The 26558-nt window shown below is 35.7% G+C and overlaps 1 protein-coding gene and 2 pseudogenes across 2 annotated transcripts; all 3 read left to right on the top strand.

Moving 5' to 3' along the window:
* The first annotated feature begins 599 nt into the window (after window positions 1–599).
* On the top strand, window positions 600–5186 carry LOC143568801 (uncharacterized; annotated as a pseudogene). Its single transcript, XR_013141629.1, has 10 exons — window positions 600–796; window positions 878–1052; window positions 2222–2380; window positions 2463–2556; window positions 3403–3473; window positions 3571–3622; window positions 3750–3798; window positions 3888–4019; window positions 4100–4218; window positions 5011–5186. The product of XR_013141629.1 is annotated as an uncharacterized LOC143568801 (transcript).
* A 3980-nt stretch (window positions 5187–9166) lies between these two features.
* LOC143568797 (uncharacterized) lies at window positions 9167–14524 on the top strand. Its single transcript, XM_077054859.1, has 3 exons — window positions 9167–9236; window positions 12612–12736; window positions 13662–14524. The coding sequence occupies exons 1-3, from the start codon at window positions 9188–9190 to the stop codon at window positions 14319–14321; spliced, it is 834 nt and encodes a 277-aa protein (XP_076910974.1). The 5' UTR covers window positions 9167–9187; the 3' UTR covers window positions 14322–14524.
* A 3456-nt stretch (window positions 14525–17980) lies between these two features.
* Window positions 17981–26558, top strand: part of LOC143568796 (11-beta-hydroxysteroid dehydrogenase B-like) — a 60945-nt pseudogene continuing 52367 nt past the window's right edge.

Below are 26558 nucleotides of genomic sequence, written 5' to 3'. Positions count from 1 at the left end.
CCGAGAATGCGGTGTAAGGGCGGTGACATTTGCATAACTTCCAGTTGTCGGTTTTTAAGTAGGTATTATTATAATAAGAAAAGTGCATACATAAAGCATAAGTTACAAACCAGTTAAGCGCTATCGAGTTTGTTGATATTTAATATATATCAATCAATCAATCAATCATACCCAGTAAAATCCCACCGACAGCAGAGCTATAGGTAGGGTCTGGGGAGGGTGGGATGTAGGCACACCGTACCTCTATCCAAAGGAATAAAGAGGTGGCTTCCAGAGAGACCCTCGGCTCTAAGAACATGTGTATGAAGCAAAAAAAAGGAAATCAAAGTTTAACAGTTATATAAAAACTACTACTAATTATAATAATATTAATAAAAAGGTCACAGTTTAACCGCAATATAAAAGCTAATACTAATAATAATAAAATAATATGAAACAAATGTGACCTAAAATATATATCAAAAAAATAATGTGAATTATTTTGGCTTACTAAACCCAAAAGCATCAACCAAAATCCAATTCCAAAACTGGCAGAGGCGGCTTCTCATTAGAAAAGAAAACAGACGATGCCACCGGCGGAACACGAAGAAGGTAGAAACATGAAGTTTTCAGTCATTAGCTGGTGCAAAAGCGGCCGAGCAAGAACCGGCTTGCTGCAATTGAATATAATAAGCATACAAACTCCGGCACTTTTAATCACAACTCGCAAAGGCCTGCCGCCTTTCATTTCCCCTGACCACCTGTCGTTCCTTCCATCTCCGGATTCTCGTCTTCTTCAGTTTAGCCCTATGCACTTGTAATCCACAAATCTTTTTTAATTTGATTTTGTGATTGAAATAAGGATAATATGGTATATGATGAAACTTTTAATTGTTAGCATGGAGGGTCCTAATTCAAAGACAATATCAAATATTGGAGGCCTGCATCGGCTTCTCGGTTTACCGAGCTACGGATTTGTGGCTGTGCCTCGAGATTCTATTCTTTCTCTTCCGGAATGGTCTAGTAGTAACAAGAATGGAGCCTCGTTTGAAACCCCGTGTGGCCGTTTCTTGGTAATTCTCATTACACTGTTTGTTGAATTCGCTTTCTTTTACACTGCATTCTTGGGGAAGAAGGGAAAAGAAATTATATACTTAAAAGGCATTCTCGAATTAAAATAAAAGAAAAGAAAAGAAAGTGTTAATTACATTATTGAGTTAGTTAGATCGGAAGGAAAAGATAGGAAAAAAAATCGTAACTTTACAATTATGTCCTCGTAGCCAAATGGAAAAGAGAATTCATATAGAGTAAATTAGTAATATTGTAATGGGTTATAAACTTTTCTTCACAATCAGGCCATATTTGGCTGGAAAGTTTTGAAGGAAAAAGGACCCAACTTTTCTTTCCATTCTCTTTCTTTTCTTTAAAAAAAAAAAACTCAAGAATGAAAAAAGAAAAAATTTTTTTATCTTTTTTTTTCCAAACCCTTAAATAAAAAACTTAAGAATGCAGTGTAATGCTAATTCCAATAACATGTTACCAACTTTGGTCAATTTTTATTTTTAGGTAACCGACTATTTTTAGTCTAGAAAAAAACCATTCAAGTTTAAAAATTTTGCCTCATGTGTTTAAAATTTTGATCATGTTGACCTTTTTCATGGCGTGATGTCTGGAAACTAGCTTGGAAGGTCTTGTTAAAAGTTTGGAACTTTGATGGGCTTTGTTATTTTGGCTTCATACGTTCTTTGTTGTTACGCCTGTAAATGAAAAGGAACATGAACAAGGCATGCTCGTGTTCATTTGCTTAACTTTAACCAAATTAAACGATCGAACACATCAATAAATGAACATGGTATTCTTGTGTATGTTTGTTCGTTAATTGTATAAACAAACGTTTCACGAATGTAAACGGACACACACGGTCAAAAACTAACGAACATAACTGATATAGATGCACACATATAAACAAATAGTTGCACAAACACTAATTAAAAGCAAATGTGAACCTCAATTCGTTGGATCTAAAAAATTAATTAAAGTAGATTGGATTCTATTGGATGATATTTTAATTTTAATTTTATTAACTACACTTACTTGTAATGCCCTGAAAGATTTAAGTGAGTATACAAACGAACAGAAATAAACAAATGTTCTTTTAACTAAATGAACAAAGAGTTTTTTCATTTTCGTTCTTTTAACGAACATATACAAAGTTTCCGCTTAATATGTTGTACTGTTGCAGGTCAAGCCTTTGGATTACATGAAGATGATATCTTCAATGAAACCGGACTTGTTTGTCAGTTTAGCTGATGAAGTACCCGCTTTTGTTACAACAAAGAGGAATAAAGCTTCAGTTGACCGAACTATTAGATGGCTTGATGATTGCATTTCACTAAAACCGGTAAATTGATTATGATTTTCCAATATTTGGATATTATAATTTATAAATCTCTTTATTGTTTGCAATGTCTTTTGTAATGTAGAAAGATGGAGCTCTTTTTGGATCCATTGTTGGAGGATGCAGTGTTGAAGAACGACAACGTTGTGCTCAAGAGGTTGCAAAAAGGGATGTTTCGGGTATGTTGTCTTCTTTATTTCTTTCAAAATTAAATATGTTGTGTCTCAAGGTTACACCAATTTTGACCGAATTGATCTTTTAGCTAAAAGTAAATTGTTATAAATAATTTACATTATTAATTTTTATTTTTAATTCACTTAATATATCTAGCTAAGCTAGTTTGGCATAATTTTTTAATTAAGTTACTTGTTTAATTAACTATTATATAAAGATGAGTTAATTTGGTATTCGAAACATTTTGTGTTGGGATTTTGAAACATACGTTGAAAAAAAAGCCTTGTGAAGTACTGGATATATCATACATGACAATTATCTGTAAATAATATTATGGATATTCGGTAACGCGTGCTACTTGGTTATAGGCGAAATTAAAGTTTGCATAACCAAATACCGAATAAGAATTGGTTATTCGGTTTATTAGTTACTTGGTCATTCAGTTTTGGTTTAAGTCTGGTTTGGCTTTTGGTTTAAAATCGAATAATTAACACCCTTACGGTTGAATAAAAAAACTTGTCTAATACTGGATATATCATATATAACATTTCTTAAATAAATATTATGGATATCCCATATTGAGTCTAAAGGCCTAAATGTGATTGGTAAATAAAAAGTATCCAAATAGTGAAATGAAGGTATCTACAAACTCTGTTACTTATATTTTTACAAATATTAATAATTTGTAATTAGTTAAAAGGAATTTGCTATAAAAGCCCTTAAGCTATGCATGCCAGCCATTTTATGGCTATTATTTTCTAAAAAGTGAGTTTTCATCGACCAACTTATATTTATGTTTAACTGTAAATTTACATAAATAGTTGAGGTTATGGGATGATGTGGCATTCCAGGTTATTACATTGGTGGTTTTGGACTTGGAGATAGCATTGATGAGCGGTCTACGTTTCTGCATGCTGTCACGGTACTATAATATTTTGTTATAACTGAAAGCTGATAATATACACGTTTGGTTTACTTATATTATATGTGCATCTTTAGTATAAAATGATATGTTTCAGGACTCGTTACCGAAAGAAAAACCTCGCCAAGTTTGTGGCATAGGACTTCCAGGTATAACTTCTACCATGCGCGAAGTTAATATTTTTATAAATTTTAATTTGAAAATGTATTGGTTTTCATTCGATTTATAATTTAAGTGAATTATTTATGTTTATTGAATAATCTTTCATGAATGAAGAGGAAGTATTACAGGGGATTGCTGCGGGAATTGATCTCTTTGACTCCGCGTAAGTAGGTTTTGTTGACTAGTTTGACCCTTTTGTCTTCTTGCTGTTTTTTCTTTTTCTTTCTTTGTCAACTGAAATATGTTTGACAGGTATATTTACCATCTTACCCTTGAGGGCTTTGCACTTATCTTCCCACTTAATGGGAACTGTAAACAAAACCCTTGGTTATCTGACATGGCTAGTGATTACACGAAGATAAATCTTAAAGCAACTGTCTATAGGTAATGATGGCTGCACACACATATGTATGTATGTATGTAGATATGTCTCTGTGTATGATGATTGCTATATACTTATGCAGGAAAGATGCATCTCGAATTGTTGACGGGTGCACGTGCTACACATGCAGAACCATACAAAAGCTTACATTAATCATCTCCTCAATGTCCATGAAATGCTTGCTCAGATTCTGCTTGAAATGTAAAAAGTTAAATTAATTAACCCTTAAAATATATTACTCGCACCACCTATTTTAAGAGGCAAAACAAGTTCGGTAACCGGGCGTTAGTCTGTCTATAAACGAGCCAAGCCAAGCAAGGCTAGGCTAAGGCTCGAGCTCGAAGTTAAACGAACTGTCCTGGCTCAACTCGTTTATTTTAATGATCTGAAAAGTCGAGCTTGAGCTTAACTCGTAAAAAGCTTGAGCCAGCTCGTGGCTCGCCAAGCCTGCTCATTAATTTAGTTTTTGTTTTTTATAGTTTTTTTAATTATTTTTACACATATTGATGTAATAAAAATAATTGTTTTTTAACATATGCATAATGCAAAATTTATAAACCAGAAATTATAAAATGCTATATTTTTTTTTATTATTATTCTTTTCCAGTCTTTTTAAAGATTGAGCCGGTTAACAAGCGAGTCAAAAGCTGAACCGACCCTTGCTCCGGCTTAGCTCATTTAAAAATCGAGCCAGCTTAGATTGGCTTGTTTATAAGTGAGCTCTTGAACGTTTTTCAAACAAGCCATGGGCTTTTTGAACAACTCTACTTGTCATAAGCTCGTCAAACGCGTAACCTTTGTTAACAGGTCAAAAAGGGCTGTACCCGGCTGCTTGTAAATTTAGTCTATGTTTGCAAAATTCTGTAAATAACTAGCGCGTTGAATGAAAGTTAAGCAACTTTTGACTCGTTTGAACTGTTTGACCCGTTTCAGTATAATTGGGTTGAACTTGCCACCTGTGCCAGTATGTCTAAACTTGTTTTGTTATTGCAGACATAACACGCACCACTATTTGTCATTCTTTCGGTTAATAAGAGAAGCAATTACGGAAGGGAAATTTGAGGAATTTAGGCAGAAGTTTATTAAGAACAGGCGCAAGCATCTTTTGGCAGCTTCGCCAAGTGATATTGAGTTAGAAAGTTTAGTGAGGTAGGTTTATTTATGATCTACCAATTTTGAGAATCCTTGAACTTGATATTATATGTGGTTCAGCCTAAGAGATGAACCTAAACCCAAATACACTGCAGTTGCACTCGAATTGTTGTTAGCATGCTGCTTATTAGCGGTTGGTCTTTATAGTCAAAACAAGAATGACTTGTAAAGGATTAATGGTTTATTTGAGTTTGAGTGGTTGTGTTCGAATCGTTTTTATGATAGTTTTTGAGCTTAGGCTTGAATGAATATTATCATCAAACATTGTTGATGTTCCTTTAGTTATTTGATAACTTGAGATTGACCAAGATTAATTAGGTTGCTTATTAGCTAGAGCTTGTATAAGCCTATTTGGTAACTTTACCGTTCACACGAATACAACAATGCTTTGTTGTGCTTCTAGATGGAAAGATGTGCATGCTAAAAATTTCCCATGCATTATTTAAATCCTTCATTTTACACAAACTTGAAGGACAATTAATCAATAATCAACATCTCAGCCATTGATATCCGACAACTCTACAAGAATGTGAATTAACTGTACTATCCACTGTTTCATTACTGTTCTATATATTGAAGTTTTGAATGCGACCGATCATTAGAATTATTTGCGGGAACACCCTCACAAGTATCGACAACATTCATACAAATTAAGGTGCAACATAAACGTTACCACCCCCTTAATTGATTGTTTTTTGAAGTTACATCACCAATGATTCAAACATTCTATTAAGTTCAAAATCTATAAAAGTTACACCTTTTAGTTGAAAATCTTATGAAAGTTACACCCTTAATTCAAACAAATTGAGACATGAAACTTATAATTAGTTAAGGCATCGTAGATGAAAATTACACCCTTGATTGATAATTCCTTGGCGACTATGTAACTATTAACTAACATCGGAAGAAAGGCATTTAGGTTTACTTGGTTTCTCTACATTAGTGATAATGATATAGGCTAACATTTGTCAAGCCTGGTTGCTTATGTGTGGATACTGTTAAGAGGAATCATCATTTCTTTCAAAGCCTATGGTTTCATTTGTTTCAATTCATAGTGCTTCATGATGGCAACTTATTATGTCTTAACTGGCGATATATGTAACAATCACCCGACATGTGATATTAACATATATAGTAATAAAATAATAAAATATCTTCGTTATGGGAGTAATTCTTTGAATATATTTTCTCCACATGTTAATTTTTAATAGAGAAATTGAGTTTTAGTAAGTTAATAAAAATAAGTTAAATTTAGAGAAAAATTCCAAAATGTCCCTTTTACATAAAGAGATTTCGTTCATGTCTCCACAAATCAAGAGTTCTAGAAATGTCTCATCCAAACACGCTGTCACTTTCCTACTTGCTCGACGTGTTTGCCCTCCAATGACATAATGCTAGTTGGCTCCAAACACGCCATCCCAAACGTGTTTGGCGAACAAACACGTCATCCAGATGAGTTTGTAAACATGTCATCCAGACGAGTTTGTTGAACAAACAGGTCACCCAAAGAGTTTGTAAAAATGTTGTCCCGAGGAGTTTTTGAACAAAGCAGGTCGTCTTATACGAGTTTGGTGAACAAACATATCGTCCCGATGAGTTTTGTTGAACAAATAACTCTCCCCTAGAGTTAATAATAACATGCTGCTAGATTGTCGCTATCTAGTCAAAAACAATAATAATCAATGTGTCCTAATCACCTTAACTAGTCATGGTAAGTAGGGTATCAAGCCAGGAGGAGTATGTGGTTAGTGCAACGTTTAACTAATTCCTAGCATTATAAAGTAAATAGTTATGAGTGCTGATCACATTAGCAAATAGTTGGATTTAATATCAAATAAGTAATTAAGCAAAGTTCAATCAATTAACAAAGACAAACCATACCCGGGGTTCAAGCATGTAGTAAAACAGTAATCACATACAGATTAATTATCAATGATCAAATCAGGTTAACTAGTTAAACCTTAGACATCCATAATCGCTAACACACGACACTGGTTATCAAACAGTCCCTGACAGTGTGACTTAATTAAGGGCAATTGTATGCTTCATCATATTCAAACTAATCAAACAACCCTATAAGCAATTATCATGGCAACTAGCAAACTAACCGTTCTAATTGAAAGAAACCTAAACCGACTGAATATACAATAAAGCCAGACATCAGTACTCATAGATTAACCATAAACAATTACAAATCATTCGCTCTTAACACATGAGAAGAACTGTAAAATACAATACTCTACATCCTGGGTAAGATTCGAGGAGACTAGCCGCTCATGGTGATGATTCGGTCTTCACTTAGTGTTTGACTAGGTTATTGACCCGTGTACGACACGGATGGAAATATAGAAGTTGTCAAGTACACACATATAATTTCAAACGACAAGATATTTTTTAATATGTTTTTTGAGATGTCACTATGATATAAAACTGCAATTGATATTTATACAGAAAGTACTGCAAAACATGAGCTCACAAAAACTGAAGTTACATAGTAGAATGTTTACAAACAAAATTTAAAACTTTATAAGATAAACTTCATAAACCATCAAATACTTCCTTATAGACAATGTTGATGCATCCATGTCTTGCTTGACCTAAAACAGATAGTTGGCATCAATTTAGCAGTACATTAGGATGCCATAGCCTTAAAATGAAGAGCGACGCTCTTAAAGAAGAAACGATGAACAATTTAAACATAGTAAATTTAATAAGTTTTTTTAATTTTAACAATAATTAGAATAATTAATATCATAATTACATTAATAAGTTACAAAAATATAAAAGTCAATATCATTGATTAAAATTTTATTGTGAATATGTGGAAATTAGATTTATGTTAGGTTGATGACATGGAAGCCTATGTGGACAACCTAGGTGAAGGACATATTGACGAAATTGTGTTGCTTTAATATATTAGTTAGATAAGCCATAATCCTTAATATTGATGGGAAGGTGAATCAATAATTATGCTCTTGTTCGTAACCTCCTTTTTGACCTCCTTGCCGTCTGCAAAAAAACTCCTCTTTCAAAACCCTAAAGATTGGGATTAAAAAACATTTTTTGGATCTTGAAATTGGGCCTAAAAAGGCTTCGGCGCCCTAGGCAACGGCTTCACCTCTTCAGATTACACATCAGCCGCCCCCAGAAACTTAGGTGGCGATTAGGCGGTACCTTAGGCGGCGGGTCAGCGCCCACTTTTCCAATTTCTTTCGCTGCTCAGAGAACAGTTTGTGTAGTTGGGCGCCCTTCGGCGCCCCGGGCGGTGGACAAGCGGCGCCCCAGGGGCCGACCTCTGGTTTGCCTTTTAAATTTCCATCTTTTGTAGTTCTTCCTTCAGGGTCTTTCCAGCTGATCCAACCATCGTTTCTTAGCACTTTAAGTGTGATAAGACCTGAAACACAACCACCACTTATGAAGTACCAATGTTCACGAAATAAACAACTAAAACTAAACGATTAACGAACTAATACATGTACAAACTGACTGACCATCATAACACTTGACGTCTACTTATTGGTCCTACAAATATGTCGTCCCGTCTTAAAAACAGCAACACGCTTGAAGAGTACATTTATAGAATTCTTGATTTATAGAAGACATAAACGAAATCTCGCTATAAAAAGAACATTTTAAGATTTTTCGAGAGCTTTAACCCGGTAAGTCATAAACGCCACCCACCCGAAGACACCCGGCCCACGTGACTGAGACGTCGCAATAACCCATAATTTCACCCAAATAAATAAACGGTTTATCGTTTGGCATATTCGCTTTCTCTTTCACAATTCCATCTTGATTGATTACCACTAAATTCCTTCCTTTTTAGCTCACACTCTCATCAACCTAACGGTGAATCGTGATGGATCTGTGTGCCGTACAGATCAAACCTGCAACTTACATTTCATCCAAGACTAATCAGTTTTCCGATAAACCTAATTCTTCTTCCTCCTCATGGAGGAGATCCAGAAACAGGGCTTCGTCTGATATTATTAGGTATCCATCGCTTGTGGTCAGAGCTATGGCCAAGAAGAATTCGCACAATAATCCTGATTCCTCCTCTTCTACAGGTAATTTAGGGTTTGCTTGAGTTCTGATTAAATTATGAAATTGATGTGATATTATTATTATTAGTTGTTTTTGCGTGAATGTAGCTGTTTTGTTATTGATTTTGGTTTCTGATTGTTGTTAATACCTAATTTGAAATATTTTGAGTTAGGTTTTCTAGCTTTTGCTGATTTTGACTAATTTGACTAAGAAAATTGCTTTGAAGTCTCCAATTATTATTATTTTAAAGCTAAAGATAATCTACTAATTATTTTTTGATTAATAGGGACAAAGTTTTTTTTTTTTTTTTTTTTTAATTTATATGAATCCTATGTTTTCTTTTAATGACAATGTGAAACAAGACAAAAGATGAAAGATTAAAAAAAAATAAATGATTAGTGTTTATCTATTGCATTAACCTATTCCTATTCATTGTATTTGTGTTGATGTTGAAGAGGAGTAATAAGTATCGGTATTCGATCTGTTCCTTTTCATAAAAGTATTTTAGATTAATGGATCAAACATGAAATAGCTTCTAAAACCTATTTAAGGGGTGGAGTAGTTTTTTTATATTTGTTGGTAACTTAGTGTATCATGTCAAGTTAGAATAGTGGGCCCAAATTTATAAATGGAGATTAGGTGTTATGCATAATAAGCATGATATGCACTTGATTACATGATGTGTACTAATAATGTTATTAGTATATGGTTATGCACTGTATTATTGTGTCTATTACCGATTCTTCTCAGAAATCTTTAATTATTTGTACTTTCTTCAGGTTTTTAACTTCTCGTTATATATCAGTATATCTACATATTTCTATGTATATGCGTCTGTCTCCCAGGGCCGGCCCGTATGTAGTAGAAGCCTAAGCTAGGGCTTTGGGCCTCCAAGTTTTTGAGGCCCTAATTTCTAAAAAATATATATATAATGTTACTATAAAAAATCATTTGAATTGACAATATAGTTGGATTAAGCTAGTGTAGTGGTAAAATGCCATATTTAATTTGGGAGGACTTGATATTGAATGCCATCTCCACTTATACTTTTTTCATTTTCTTTTCTTTTTATCTTACCCATCGAATCCCATCACTGATTTTTTTTTCTTTTCTTTTTATCTTACCCATCAAAATCATCTCCACTGAATCACTGATTTTCTTTTCTTTTTATCTTACCCTAAGAGATGGAGTAGTGCCTATAATCCAAAATTAAAGAGAAACCCAATGTTTTCTGAATTCCGATTGCAGTATTTTGAAGGATTGATTTAATAATATATAGCACTTCATGTTATTTTTGATAAGATTATTATAATAACTTAAGCATACACAATAGTTTTCAATTGCAGCAAAAAAATGTTTCGACTCTAGAAGACTAAAATACAATGTCTATATCTCTCAAAACTAGGATGATATATGAACATTAAAATTGTAAATGTGTATGTTGAAAATGTCCGATGTGTACGATGTTGTACGTGCACATATGTTTTTGAATGTCGTCAAATCAAGTTACCTTAATGTCGTGTTTCAATACATTTATATTTTGGTTGGTTTCTTTTAAGAAACAAATCTAAAGAGAAATGAAAATCAATTCGTTTTTATATGTAACTTATTTATTCTATAAAAAGTGAAGCAGAATGAATTATAAAAAAGTGAAAATTACAAAATCTTTTTTTTTCCTAAAAGGCCTCAAATTTTTTGTTCGCTTTGGGCCACCAAAATGGTTGGGCCGCCACTGCTGTCTACATATATGTAGATCCACATTTACAACATTTAACACATACGTATAGTCATACGTTCATAAACATATGCGTGTAATATATGTATACACAGTGGCGGATCTTGAACCTCTAGTATGAATGGGCCAAAATTCACGAGTGCTAAAAATAATTTTTCCCCCACTCCTATGTTTTGGGTCGGCAATCCAGTGCGGGTCGGGTCAAACAATAAAAACTATATTCAGTCATTCAACTCAAATACCAATTCAATAATTTAAATTTAAATTTAAATTCAGTCATTCAAATTACCGTTCTTACACAAAAGAAATCAATATTTTAAACAAACAAAAACAAGATGCAAGAAGGATGAGTACCTGAAAAAGAATCACAACTCAGCCCAGCGACCTTTAAGTTCTTTGAACTCATCAACTATGGATGTTGAATCAAAACTTTCAGCAAGTTTTTTTTCGATGTAAATCACCAAGTTATTCGCGAGATAATCATCGGGCATCTTATTGCGAAGACGATTCTTGAATATTTTCATTGCTGAAAATCACCTCTGTTATTGCAGTAGAAACCGAAAGTGTCAAGATTAGCCGAACCACTCTATCAAGCAAATAATATTTGTCACATAATTGAGTTTCCGCAAGACTTTTGTATAGATCAACAATAGATGATGCACCACTTTGTTTGGGATTATTTGGCACATGAAAATTAAAAGAATTCAATTGAACTCGTAATTGAATTCTTTCTTGCTCCGTGAAACCTTCGGGATAGTACTTCTCAACAAAAAGACAAATCTGATCAACATCAATCACTTTTAGGTCTTTTTTAGAAACTAAAGTAGAACTAAGATTTAACAATTCCATCGTTTTATCATTGAATCTAGCATTCAACTCATGTAACTATTTGTCCACCGTGGCTTTAAAAAGATCTACTCGGTAGTAATGTTCAAAAGTAACCTGATTATCCTTTTTACGAGGCCGATACCGAGTAGGAGCATTCATATATGGGCTTTATTTTTTGTAACTGGGTTTTATTTTTTAACCTTTCATGATTGGCCCTGACTCAAATAATATGAATGGGCCGGACTCAAATAACATGGATGGACACGACTCAAATAACATGGCTGGCCGGACTTAATAAATATATTTTTTTTTGGGATTTTTTTGATAAAAATACCCTACTAAACGAAAAAGATGGTTGGGCCGCGGTCCGGTTTGGCCCAAATAAAAGACCGCCCCTGTGTATACAGTTTGACTAGGCAGTAGGCATAGTTAAAGGAAGTTTGTAATGGTTAGTGAAACAATAATTAATGGCATGTAAGACTCCGTGGATCAATATGAAGTGTCATCCATAGTTTTGTAGTGGCTACTAATTGACTTAAGAATTGTTGCTCTCTTGAAAATTTACCAAATAGTTTTGTTTTTTTTTTATTATTTTATTTATTTATTTTGGGACAGAAAAAAGAACGAATTTTGTTATTCCCACTATTATCCTTTCAAGTTTTGTATGATTTGTGACAGCATATTTGAATTAAAAGCCTTTATCGTTGTATATATCGCGGTCTTGTTAATCTTCATGCATCTCAATTTTTCAAAGCTTGTACTTCTCATATTACCATCTTCTCAAATAGAAGGGTTCATGGCACATGAATGGAAAATGACCATTATACCCTTACAGGAAATGGTGATCAAGAAGGAGAAGGCCTCAAAGGAAACAATTCTAGTGATACGGGCTCCCGAAAGTCTGAACATAAAGCCGCTGATTGGAGAGAATTTAGGGCAATGCTGTATCTTAATCAACAGGTAATATTTCTTAAATTGCACATTATGCTTTCTTTATGTAAGTGTCAAAACGGGTCAAACGGTGGTTGGCTGGGGTGGGGTGGGGTGGGGTGGGTAAAATGTTAATTTTTTTGTTAGTGACTACAATAATTATATGATTTAGAAGAAGTGGGCCTGTAAACAAACCGAATTGAGCGTTCACTGAACTATTCGTGAACCGTTTGGCGATAGGTTCGTTTATTTAATAAACGAACGAACATGAACGCATGAGCCGTTCATTCATTCATGTTCGTGAACGTTTGGTCATTTAAATTCGTTTATGTTCATTTGTTTACACTCATTTATGTTCGTTCGTTTACGTTTATTTAAGTTATTTCGTCTACATTTGTTAATATATTTATTTAGGCTTGTAAGCGAACCAAACAAACACGAATAGAGCTTGTTCATGTACTTTAACCGAACAAACGATCGAAAATGAACAATTAAATGAATAGTGTTTTCTTCTTGCTGGATTGGGTAATGGGTCAACCCTGTTGACCCGAAACTTAAAGTTATATGATTTAAAAAAAGTATGCATGTAAACGAGTCCAACGTTTAGTGAGCCATTCGTGAACCGGTTGGCTGGAAGTTTGTTTTATCTTCATTTAATTTAATAAATGAACGAACATGAACGCATGACTCGTTCGTTCATTCATTCATGTTCATGAACATGTGTTCGTTTTAAATCAGTCTATGTTCATATTCTTAAGTCTTAATGAATGAACATGAAGAAGAAAACCTCGTTAGACGTGTACGATTATTTATTTGATTAAAGTCAACCCTTTTGTTTGGATCCGTATTATACGAAAAAGAACCCAAATCAACCCGTCCATAAGTAAACGGGCCAAAATCGCCACCTACTTTTTACTGACAGGAATACAACTAACTTCTCGGGTCAACTATGCAGTCAATGCTTAACAAACAAGACGAAGCGGTCAACGCAGAGTCAAAACGTCTCGGGTCAAAATGGGCTCACCCACTTACCGCCCCTGAAACGGGCTGTGTCCTTGTTGCAACTGAAAAGCTCGATGGTGTTCAAACATTTGAAAGATCAGTCGTCTTTTTACTGGGCTCGGGTACCCGACACCCACAAGAAGGCCCGTTTGGAGTAATAATAAACCGACCGCTTCACAAAAGGATCAAACACATGAAACCCGTTAACCTCCATCTAGCGACCACGTTTTCTGAGTGCTCGTTACACTTTGGAGGGCCCCTCGAGGCGAGCATATTCTTGTTAAAAACCAATGGCAAAAACAACATTGTTGTTGATTTTGAAGAAGTCATTCCCAGTTTATGTTTCGGGTCGCGAAACGGGTTAGATGAAGCTTCAGGTTTAGTGAAAACTGGGGTTTTCAAACCGCAGGATTTTAGGTTTTTTGTCGGGTATGCCGGGTGGCAGCTTGATCAGCTTCGAGAAGAGATTGAAGCTGGGCTATGGCATGTGGCAGCCTGTAGCTCAAATTTGGTGTTTGGTGGGGCCCACAGTGAGAGTTTGTGGGAGGAAATTTTGGAACTTATGGGTGGGAGTTACTCGGAGCTGAGCCGCAAGCCAAAGCAAGATTTATAATCATTGTTTCAAAGTGATTTGAGTTGATATAATATTAAAGTACTTGAGGTTTTATGAGTATCTATAAGTGGTCTCATGGTGTACAGAATGAACAAAGTAGAGTATTGCTATTTTAACATATAAATGAACCATAAGCTACTGTTTCAAATGTCAAACATCGTAATTTGACTTTTAGTTGAATCGGGCCATACCAATCTACTTTTGATCTTGTTTGCGTGCGGTTTTTGAACTGCTCCATGAATGTCTTTCGTGTTCTTTTGTAAAATGTTTTTTCGTACGTAAGACTATGATAGCAGTAAGCAACTGACGTTGCAAGTGGAGGTGGCGATATAAACTAATGGGTTGAGTGGGTAAGAAAGGTTGAAACGCATGATGTCTATTTTTGATTCATAATACAACCTCCAAAATATTTTTGTTCAAAGATATATGTTATCATTGTAATAATATTGTTTAGTTTATTACCTGCACATTGGCTCTCTCAAGTTCAAAAAAGGAATACAAAGCACATCATCTATAAAATAGACAAAAGTGTGTGGTTCAACCCAGCATGGATTGGCCTATTGTGGCAGATATGTCATCCCGTTAACCGCCATTCTTGTCAGCTCTGATACTAAATCATAGTGTCTTGGTGTGCATTATCGAACTTACTAGAATTATGTACTGGATGCATGTTGGTCATTGGTCTTTCTAACGCATGATTGATGTGTAAATGTGTCATCCATAAATTTGTACAAGTTGTGTCGCTTTTAAGGTCCTAGTCGACACTCCTGCGGCATGGGCACCTTGCTGGATCTTTGAGTGATAATAGTTGAATCGGTTCTCAGCTATTTCGTTCTCTTCTTGATGATCTCACATTCAACCATCACCGACTCCTAAGAATTTTACAAATGTTTATTAAAAAGACTTAAAGATTTGAATTTCAACCTAAAGACAAGCAAATATGTCCTCTTATATATAGTACGGTTTCATAAGGAGATAAAAGCCGGCCAGCACGTAAAAGGAGGATGCAGTCTATTTATCAACATACAAAAGGTTACCCTAAAAGCGATCTTAAAAATGACTAGGATCAAATGGGCATCTTGAAAACTTAAAAGTTAAAATTAAGTCCTAATACCTAATAAAAGGGCTTCCAAAAGTGAACAATGCTAGATAGTAGATACAACATTCACAAACACAATAACAAAGATGATATGGACCGGACGTCTATGGTTGCAGGACCAACCATCCTAGCAAATAGTAGAAGGTCTAGTGACAAGTCCCGGCTTGCTTTTGTTTCTATAATTTGAAGTCTTTGCAAACCGTTAGCATTCGTATATACATCTCTAAGATAAACCTCTCTAAATTCCTTCATATTTAACATCAATTTGAAGATGAGAGATCAAGAGAAAAAAAAAAAGAGTTGTGCTTCAACATAATCATCTTATTCATTCTTGTGTTGTGGAATATCACTAGCATTGTTGTAGTGATTAGTTTGTAAGAGGCTCATCATTATTGTTTGGTGATTTGTGAAAGAGGTGAGCACTACTTGTAGAGATTTTTAGTGAGGTGCGGAAGGTGATCCCTACATTGGATTAGTGAAACGTTTATACAAGGTGATGATTACCTTTGAATTGGTGAAACACTTGGTGTATATGTGATCTCTTTTGTTCACTAGAAACGTTATCGGAACAACTCCTAATTGGAGAACTGAGGAGAACACATAGAGCGAATTAGTTAAAATCCACTTCTTTTAACATCTCCAATGAAAGTAGGTGTAATCCAAGTACCCTTTACATACATGAGTCACCACAACCATCCGTAAGAGACAACCAAAACAAACATGTCAAAACCCACTAAATAGGTCCGGTCGCCAAGAGGTGAGGTCGTGCCCGCCCTTAGGCACGGTCGTGCCTTCCTTCTGTGCCTCCGCACAAGCATGGGCATGCCGATCCAATCTTCCTAAGTCAATAGCCTACCAATGTAGGCAACGCCAAGCCAAAGCTGAGTGCGACCATGATTCACTTAAGCACAATCATACTCCTTCAAAACTCATAAAAATATTTTCTGAGGTGTTACACAAACTTGGTACTTTATTTTGATCACCCAGTTTTGATAAAGTTTATATAAAATTGTTAAAAAAAGAAAAAGAAAAGAAAAGAAAAAGAAAAGGTAAAGAAACTGTTTATTTAGTTTTGAGATCAGATAAAAAGTTAACTAACACGAATATTCAAAAATTATCAAATTATATGCCAAAATGAAATATTAAAATAAAAAAGGAATAATTAACTCAATTGAATGAATTGAATTCTGCTAGTTGAACCTTTTTTTTTCTTGTAACACTTCTCATTTCTAAACACCCATAACTTAGTGGTCTATAAATGTGGTTTATAAATGGCAGTGGTGTCTATAAGTGACAGTGGTGAAACTGTAAGTTACTAAAGAGGGCGTGCTACGTGTAGGGTTGTCATATCGTGCCCGTATACGATACGACACGAATATAAAATGTGTATACCTGTACATGACACAAAAACTTATTATGTACCTATATCTCAAACACAAACAGGAACCTGTTAATACCTGGTATACACGATTACACGATAAGAGTGGATGAGTGACGAACGAGTGATGATCTTGGTAGTATTTGCAGTACAAGATTGTGGCGGCGTGGGGAGTGGAGACTGGAGGAAGCACCGGCGGCTGCGGGGCTGATGGTCTGAGTTCAAAGGCGGAGCTGATGGCCGGAGAGGGAACTGAAATACCGTGAGAATGTGACGGCTAGGAGAAAGTGAGAATGCTTTAGGAATTTAGGGTTTAGAATAACTTATATATATATATATTATAAAAATCTAATCAGAACCTTAACATGTACTTAACAGGTAGATTTGTGTCTATCTGTTTAGTACACGAAACCAGTTAATACCTTACCTGGTACCTGTTAAAGTCGTGTAGGTACGTATCGTGTATTCGTGTATCGGGTATAAATTGCCGGCCTTAGCTGCGTGCATCACTTTTTAGTAAACTAGAAATCACTTTTTATAAGCTACTAGGCTTTTACCCGGTGTGTTGCGCCGGGTAGGTCGGTAAAATTTGGATGGTGGTAAAATCCAAGCATTGCCGGTCACAAGAGTTGAGTCAGTAAGTCGATGTGAATTCGGTCGGTTTCGATGTCATGCGTTATTATACCGGAATGAGAAAATCAAATATAAGACAAAATATTATAAAAATTGAGGTGGGCCAATGGGTGGTGTCGGTCAATAAAACTCGAGCGTTGGTAAAACTTGACCTATCGATCCCGAAACTAAAGTTTAAAACAAAAAGAAAGACAAGAATAATAACGTTCAATCGGTTTCTCGTTACGATGACTGAACTACGAAAACAAAGTTTGCACACTAGTTCGGTGTTACCAAGTGACCCAATAAGGCAATTGTGACACCAAACTTGTTAATGGTTATATAGTAGTAATAATAATACCTTGGCCTCTTGCACGCATACTTACCTTGAAGACACGTGTCGGATACATCCACGATGACAAACTCGATTGCTATCTACTACACCCCCACAACCAGTAATCTAGTACCACATAACTAATTAACTTGCTCTTTTCAGTTGCCTTTTAAATTTATCTTCAATATCCAACACTCAACTCTCCTCTCCGTGTGTAATCTGTTGTAGTGTGCATTATGGTGGTGAATCATATGATAAATTATGTGCTTGATCGGGTTGTACCGCATGCAAGTCTGGTGATGCTAGCCTTCACTTGGTCGGTGTAAGACTTGGTAAATCAACCTCAATACCTTTCATTGAGGATTGAGAATAATATATATATGCAAACTGGTACAAGAAATACTCCGTGATAATAGGAGTTGACTAACTATTTTATGGAAAGGATCAATTACACTTAAAATACAATCATTCTATTATTGTTGTCTAACACCCCCTTCAATCGGAAAGGGGGCGGTCCAAGACGCAACATATTACGAAAAGCTTCAAATGATGCCCGGGGAAGGCTTTTAGTGAAGATGTCAGCCATCTGAAGATTGGTAGGAACAAACCGTGTGTATAACTTTCCCGAAGTGACAAGTTCCAGTATAAAGTGATAGTCAAGGTCAATGTGTTTTGCACGTTTATGCGAAACCGGATTTTGAGTCATGAACAGAGCACTTTTATTGTCACAGAGAAGAGTGGGCCGATCCGGTGGTAAAGAATTTAACTCCTACAGTAAATGCGCGACCCAAACAATTTCTGCAGCTGTGTTTGCCATAGCCCGATATTCAAATTCACAGCTAGATCGAGAGACAGTAGGTTGTTTCTTGGCACTCCATGACACGGGATTCCCTCCCAAGAAAATAGAATAACCGTAAGTGGAACGTCGTGTCTCTATACATCTCGCCCAATCAGCATCAGAATATCCAATCAATGAGGTTTTATGAGGACGGGTAAATGAAAGGCCAAAGGAGACGGTGCCTTAACATAACGAAGAATTCGTTTGACCGACTCAAAATGATCAACCGTGGGAGAATGCAAGAACTGACAAACCTGATTAATGGCATATGAGATGTCTGGCCGAGTAATCGTCAAATACTGCAAAGCACCAACCAAAGAACGATATAAAGTAGGGTCCGCATATGGTTCACCTGTTGTCACAAAGCTTTCATGTGGCGCCAAAGGAGTGCTCATCGGTTAGAGTCAAAAAGGTTTGCACGCTTTAGAATATAAGAAGCATACTTTGACTGAGTCAAAAAAAGTCCTGCATCCGTGTAGGCTACCTCGAGACCAAGAAAATAATTTAGATTTCCAAGATCCTTGATTGCAAACTCAGTATTGAGTCGTGAAATAAACGAGCGAATAATCATTTCATTATTTCCCGTAAGGATGAGATTGTCCACGTACACCAACAAGTACATTGTGCAAGAAGCCTTATGAAATACAAACAAAGACGTGTCAGCGAGGCTACAAACAAACCCATAAGAAATAAGAAATGAGCTTAGTCGTTGAAACCAAGCACGAGGAGCCTATTTTAACCCATATAAAGCCTTTGAAAGCTTGCACACGTGATTCAGAAACTTCGGATTGGCAAAGCCAGGCGGTTGTTCCATAAACACAGTTTCGTTTAGATTGCCATGCAAAAATGCGTTTTTGACATCGAGTTGATGTAATTTCCACTGATTTAAAACTGCTAGTGAGAGCACGATACGAACAGTGGATGCTTTTACAACTGGACTAAATGTATGAAAATAATCTTGTCCCGGTATTTGAGTAAACCCTTGAGCCACGAGACGAGCTTTGTAGCGTTCAATATATCCATCCGAATGATATTTGATACGGTAAACCCATTTAGACCCGACAACATTTGATACGATCGGCCTCGGAACCAAAGTCCATGTTTGATTATGGTGTAGAGCATCTAATTCATCATGCACGGCGGCTAACCATTTCGGATCTTTAGCCGCAGATTTGAACCCCCGTGGTTCAGTTACGGAAGACAAGGCCACATGTAGGGAGCGATGGGCAAGAGATGCGAAATTGGCTAGGTGTTTGGGTTTAAAAATACCTGCCTTAGATCTAGTGGTCATTGGGTGAATTGAGGTGGTTGGTGTAGGAGAAGGTGAGGATTGGTTGTCGGCTTCCGTCGGATGGGTTTGAGAACTCGTGGGTTGGGATGGGTTGGCAGGAGGTAGAGGTTGATCAGTTTGATGGATTAGAGGAGTAGGAGTTTGTGGGGTGAACGTGGGTATGGGCTGGGTAGTAATAATAGTTGAAGGATTTGGTAGGTGATTTGGTGGAGTGGGATTTGGTTCAGTGGGTTGAATGTCATTATTTGTGGGATCATCATTGCAAAGGTTGCATGGGGTGATTATAGTGGTAGGGATAGGTGAGGGTACAGGTTGAATGGATGAGGGATTTGTAGTGTGTTAGGTAATATAGGTGGAGTCAAGCCTTTGAAATCTTCCAAAAAAGTGGTAAGTTCAAGATCCGAAAAATTATTGCCATTGGTAGTACCAATAAACGGGAAGGTCTTTTCATTGAATCTAGCATGCCTAGTGACATAGATACGAGATGTAGCAGGATCGAGACAACGATAGCCTTTGTGTTGCGAGCTATACCCAATAAATACACAAGGAATACTTCTTGGTTCAAGTTTGTGCTTAGAGTAATCTCTAAGATAAGGAAAGACTTGACAGCCAAAAGTACGAAAGTTAGCATATTGTGGGCCTTGAGAAAATAATACTTGCAATGGAGATTTATTTTCCAAGATTGAAGTAGGCAACCGATTTATAATATACGTAGCGGATGAGAATGCATCTACCCAATAAGAAACGAGAATATGAGCACTAAATAGCATGGCAAGCCCGGTCTCAACAATGTGTCGATGTTTACGTTCCACGCGACCATTTTGTTGGGGTGTATACGGACACGAATAACGATGAAAAGTTCCATTGTCTTCAAAAATTTTTCTAACGGTATGGTTCACAAATTCCGTACCTCCATCACTTTGAAATACTTTTATTTTTCGTTCACACTGCGTTTGAACTAGATTGATAAATGCGGGTAGAACCGTATAAAAACCCGTTTTGGTTTTAAGAGGATAAAACCATGTGAACCGGGAATAGTCATCAATAAAAACAACATAATAGCGATAACCACCGTTAGAAATAATAGGCGAGGGCCCCCATAAGTCACAATGCACAAGATCCAAAGGATTTAAAGACCGTTTAAAATTAACATCAAAAGATAAATGATGTCCTTTTGCAATTTGACAAGAGTTGCAAATGTTTGGTTTGGGCAAAACCGAAGTAACACATAACGCCCCCAATTTATTCAAATTAGAAATAATATCAAAAGCAACATGTCCCAAACGAGCATGCCATAATTCAAACGACGCTTTACTTGAGATAGTAGCAACCAATGCTTGAGGGTCTTCCTTTAGCACATAGAGACCATTCTCACAACTTCCTTTAGCAAGTACCCCTTTTGTTTTCCGATCCTGAATTTGAAAGAATGGTTGAGACAAAAGTACGTCAACCGGATAATCGGATGTTAACTTGCTCACTGATAATAATTTCTTTGTAAGATTAGGAATAACAAGCACATCTTTCAATTTAATATTATCGGAAATAATAGAAGTACCCGTGTGTGTAATAGGAAGTGATTTACCATTACCAAAAATAACACGAGTATTACCTTGATAAGGGGTGGATTGATTTAAACCATCCAAATAAGGAGCTATATGAGCCGTTGCACCCGAGTCAACATTCCAATCCTGGGTATTGGTATTAACATGGCATTGAGCATGAAACGCCCTTGACAAAGATTCATCAAAAGCACTAGTGGTGTTATTCTGTCTTGCAAACTTTGACAAATCAGGACAAGAAGTGGCTGAATGACCATACACTTTGCAAAATTGACACTTTGGGGTATATTTTTCATGTGACCGAGCACCACGGGCACCGCGATAATTCAAAGAGGATTGCTGAGCATGAAAAGCGGCCTGTGGTGTGTGATTACCATGGAGAGATTGCATGAATAACTCATGACTTTCCGCTTGAGTCACGAGGTCGCGGAAAGATGGTGGAGGCTTGATTGTACGAATGGAAATAGAAAAATTTTCAAATGATACACCAAGCCCACAAAGAAACCAATGCAATTTATCCATTTCCAATACCGGTTGTCCGATAGCAGCCAAATGGTCACAATAGCCTTAAACTTGCGGCTATAATATGAAACAGTGGAGTTACCTTTGGAGAGTTGTCATAGACTGTCACGCAGTGAATACATCCGCTCGATTGAGGAATTACTATAAGCGGATTCAAGGGCTAGCCATTTGTTTCTAGCACTAGAGATGCCAAGGATCTCAGCAACAGCCTCTTCCGTGAGGGAAGAGTTAAGAAGAATTACTGCTCGTTGGTCATCCTCCTGCCATGAGATGAACAGGGGATTAGGAACTGGTTTGTCTCCTTCTGTGATAGTCTCGGCCGGCAGTGGAGAACTGCCATCTATGTGGCCAAGCAAATTTTGAAGAGAGAAAATGGGAATCATGTGATTACTCCATAGAAGATAATTGGTAGAGGTTAATTTAATAGTGATTTGATGAAGGATGGAGCTTGACAATTTGTCAGCCATGGCGGCAGAGATGAAGAGAAAGAAAGAAAGAAGGAAGGTAGTGGAATTAGGGTTTACTTGATTAAGGAATCAATTTGGCTGATGCAATATACGACTTGGTAAATCAACCTCAATACTTTTCATTGAGGATTGAGAATAATATATATATGCAAACTGGTACAAGAAATACTCCATGATAATAGGAGTTGACTAACTATTTTATGGAAAGGATCAATTACATTTAAAATACAATCATTCTATTATTGTTGTCTAACGGTCGGCACTTACTTTCATCAAAACATGCGAGAGGATTTACTATCACTTCTTCGCCGAATATTATATGGATGGCAAAGTCGTCGTTATTACCGGCGCCTCTTCTGGAATCGGAGAGGTATGCGTGTTAATGTGTTATTGTTAAGTATTCAATTGATTAACTTTGTATAGAGGGTTTTTGATTAGCCTAGTTGTTTACTTGTTTAGAGGATTTGTGATTTTGAAATAGGCATTGTGAGTGTAGTAAATGATTCTTGTCCTATTAAAAGTTGTTAAAAAGTTCTGGGCTGAGGTGAAAATGATTGTGAGTCTCAAGGGAAAAGACTTTTTTTTTTGGGTTAAACAATTAAATTTTTAAATGTGCTTACTTGTAGGGCTGTAAACGAACCGAACAAACACGAACAAGGCCTTGTTCATGTTCGTTCGTTAAGTAAATAATGTGTTCACGAACGGTTCACAAACACTTACCGGACGAGATTTTATGTTCGTGTTCGTTCATTAAGGAAATTAATGTGTTCACGAACTGTTCACGAACACAAACGAACACAAATAAAATCGGCAGAGCCTAGAGATTGAGACCGATGTATTCATCAATGTGAATAATGAAAGCATGTAAACAAATCGAATGAACACGAACAAGGGCATGTTCGTGTTCGTTCATTTAACTTTAAAAGAACACGGACACTTAATCAAACAAATATTTATGTTCATGTCCATTTATTTAAAAATGGACATTTGTGTTTGTTTGTTTAAAATTTAAACTAAAATAACTGAACAAAGATAAACGAACATGTATGAATAAACGTAAATGAACACAAATATAAACGAATTGACTTAAATGAAAACACTTAAATGAACACAAATTAGCAAATATAAAACTTTTAAGCAGATGACCTATCCAGATAATATTTAATTATTTTATGTTAATATTAATACATAAATGAACATAAATAAACATACATAAACGAACGTTCATGAACATAAATGAATGAACAGAACATGCGTTCATGTTCGTTCGTTTAATTAAACGTACACAAATTTTTTGTTCATGTTCGTTCGTTTATTAAATAAACGAACATAAACGAACTTCCCGCCGAACGGTTCACGATAGTTCACCAAAGGTTCGGTTCGTTTACAGGCCTACTTACTTGGTTATAATTAAGTATATATAAAACTTTTTTTTATAATAATAGGCTTAAACATGTTACAAGTGAGACTAGAAACCATAACTTTTTGGTTGAGAGTCATACCCTTTACCACTAGACCAATCTAGTTGTTATGTAATTGAGTTTAAACATTAAATATACATGTATTTCTTTTCATAAAAATACAAATAAATTTTTTAAATAAAAATTAGGCCTAAACGAGATATTGGGCCAGGTTCGTTGACCACCCTACCCTCCTTTAAGAGCTGGTCTTGTTAGGATATATACCTATATATAATATCCTAAGGCTATGTGTAGTGAGGGTTGAAGGGGGTGCCATCCACTTGCCATATCACCCTTTAGTCCCCCCACCCAAAAAAAAAAAAACACAAGTGTTAAAAGGAGGGCACTAATGAGGAATTCATCAAGGGTTTAACGGGGTGTGAGAAGTGGGGTTCATCCCCCCAATCAACCGATCACAACACTTTTTAATTTTATATTTCTTTCTTCAACTTAATTGCTAGTCAAAACCACTACATCAAAGGAGGCTGCGGTTAAAACCTACCGCATATATGACACGTGACAGTGGCGTGACACCAGTCGACCTTTTCATTAAAACCCCAAACATGTTGCTAAAGAATCATTTTGATAAATCCATTCTAAGACAAAAGAAAAACTATAAAGACAAAAATAATTCTAATTTATTTGTTCATTAAAAGATTTTATCGTCTAGACTTCATAGAGTTTTGAAATTTTAATTACTTTCAATTTATATAATCAATACAAGGTACATAAAGATAAATAATTTTCCTACCAAAACAAGATAGGAATTGGAGTCATTTGTTGGATAAAAGTGAAAAATTCTGACATAAAAATGAATTAATTAAATTGAAGTTCTTTCCCCCCCCCCCCAACCGCCACTGCTTTATTGGTTCATCAATAATGACAGCCTTCTTGAGGAGGGGTGACATGGGTGACCACTCGGGGCAGTTTTGACGAGGGCCCTAAAATTTTGGAAAAAAAAAACTTACACACACACACTAGAGTTCATCCCCGTATTAAAGGGTTGTTTTACATTATTCGTTTATGATATATATGTATTTTAATTTTATTTATTGTAGGGAAGTTAATAATATACTTAGGGATTAATAATAAAAGTGTTTCACAAATAAATGATATGAACAATTGATGATAAACAATTATAGTAAAAATAATATACTTAGGGATTGATGATAAAAGTGATTCACAAAAATATATTAATTTTTTAGTATATCCTTATTTTATAGAATTTTGATGTGGCCTCATTTATACATATCATGATATAAATATTACCTACACTTTTAAGTCGTTTTGAGCCAAGTTTTTATTGAATAGTATTATTTTTTTTGGTTCGTATGTGAGTTTAATGGTTTGAAGAGACAACGAGCTAAAATAGAGTAATTTACTAAGCTTGTAACTGACAAGTAAATTTTTCAAGCCATAGCTATATTTTATTATTGTCAAGCTCAAATATTAATTACTACAAATATAAACGATACATGATCTAAATTGGAAAATAAGTTTAGACTCTAAATTTAATCGTGGATACTAACATTAATGATTTCATGATTCTACAACTTCTATATATTAATATCGAGCTTGGGTACGAAAAAAGAGAAAAATTATTAAAAGGCTTACCAAAACTCCCCAAGCCCAATAATAAAATTTAGCAAGTCCATGTCTACGAGCCTTTTAAAAACAAACACAAAGGCAATGAGCAACGGGGGGAATCACAATTTTTAGTTGGTGGACGGCGGAACAGAGGGCACTAGGGTGCCACCCCTGCTGGGTTCTTGAAAGTGTTCGAAAAAAGCAAGGAAAAAGAAGGAGAAGGAGCCGCAAGTCAGTAATATTTCAGAGAGCGTTGGGGCTCAACACCCTACTCGTTCATCGACACTGTATTTCTGGTTTGAATTTATTTTTTCATTATGAATTCAGTGTTTGAACCTAATTGTTATGTTTTATTCTTCAGTATGGTTGTTGCCTAAACCGCCTAGCTACCTAGGTTTTTTGATGACTACTTTGTGATTTGAGGATTTTTCTTGGTTTTTGGTTTTTATTGTTGGATTAATATTAAAGTAAAGAATCTTCCTAAAATTGATTTGATGTGCTTGCATATATAGTTTTTATTTATTATTAATCTTTGTTCCGCATGTGTCTTGATTGAATGTCTTTCAGTTATAGATGCATGTTTAGGTCGCTTACTGTGTGTTTGTGATTATTTTATGGTTTTACTAGACGTAGTAATCTATAGGAACATTGGTTGGTGATTTATTAAAATTTTATATTCTACCTATCTAGAGACTGAGAGGTAATAGATAGTCGGGTTGTTCTTGGGATTAGGTGTTTAGGTTAGAACGCTCTGACAGGAGGTTTCCCTGGTTTCATTGTAATTCCGTGTCTTATCAATTGTTCTTAGGTTACCCCTTGTACTTTAGGGTGTATTGAGATAGTGAGACCGACGGGTGATCTATCTTTTAGGGTACTTTAGTATTGTTGGAGAGACTGACAGGTAATCCGACCAACCGTAAGTTTACACGCCCCTTAAGGTTTCCTTTTAGGTCACACCAGGAGAATGATCAGGATCCATAGGTTGTCTAAGGGTGTCGTATTTTAAGATCCCGGTTCCATCATAGTTTCCATAGCCGAGAGAGATCCAAGATTCACAAGTAGGATTCTAAACCTAGGTAGTGCTTCTTCT

The sequence above is a fragment of the Bidens hawaiensis genome, unplaced genomic scaffold (assembly GCF_021521415.1).
Source record: "Bidens hawaiensis isolate Kalapana, Puna unplaced genomic scaffold, B.hawaiensis_p1.1 tig00024229_1, whole genome shotgun sequence".
In the NCBI taxonomy this organism is placed as follows: Eukaryota; Viridiplantae; Streptophyta; class Magnoliopsida; order Asterales; family Asteraceae; genus Bidens; species Bidens hawaiensis.
Note: the sequence above shows the minus strand (reverse complement) of the source record. Positions and strands in the feature narration are given on the sequence as shown.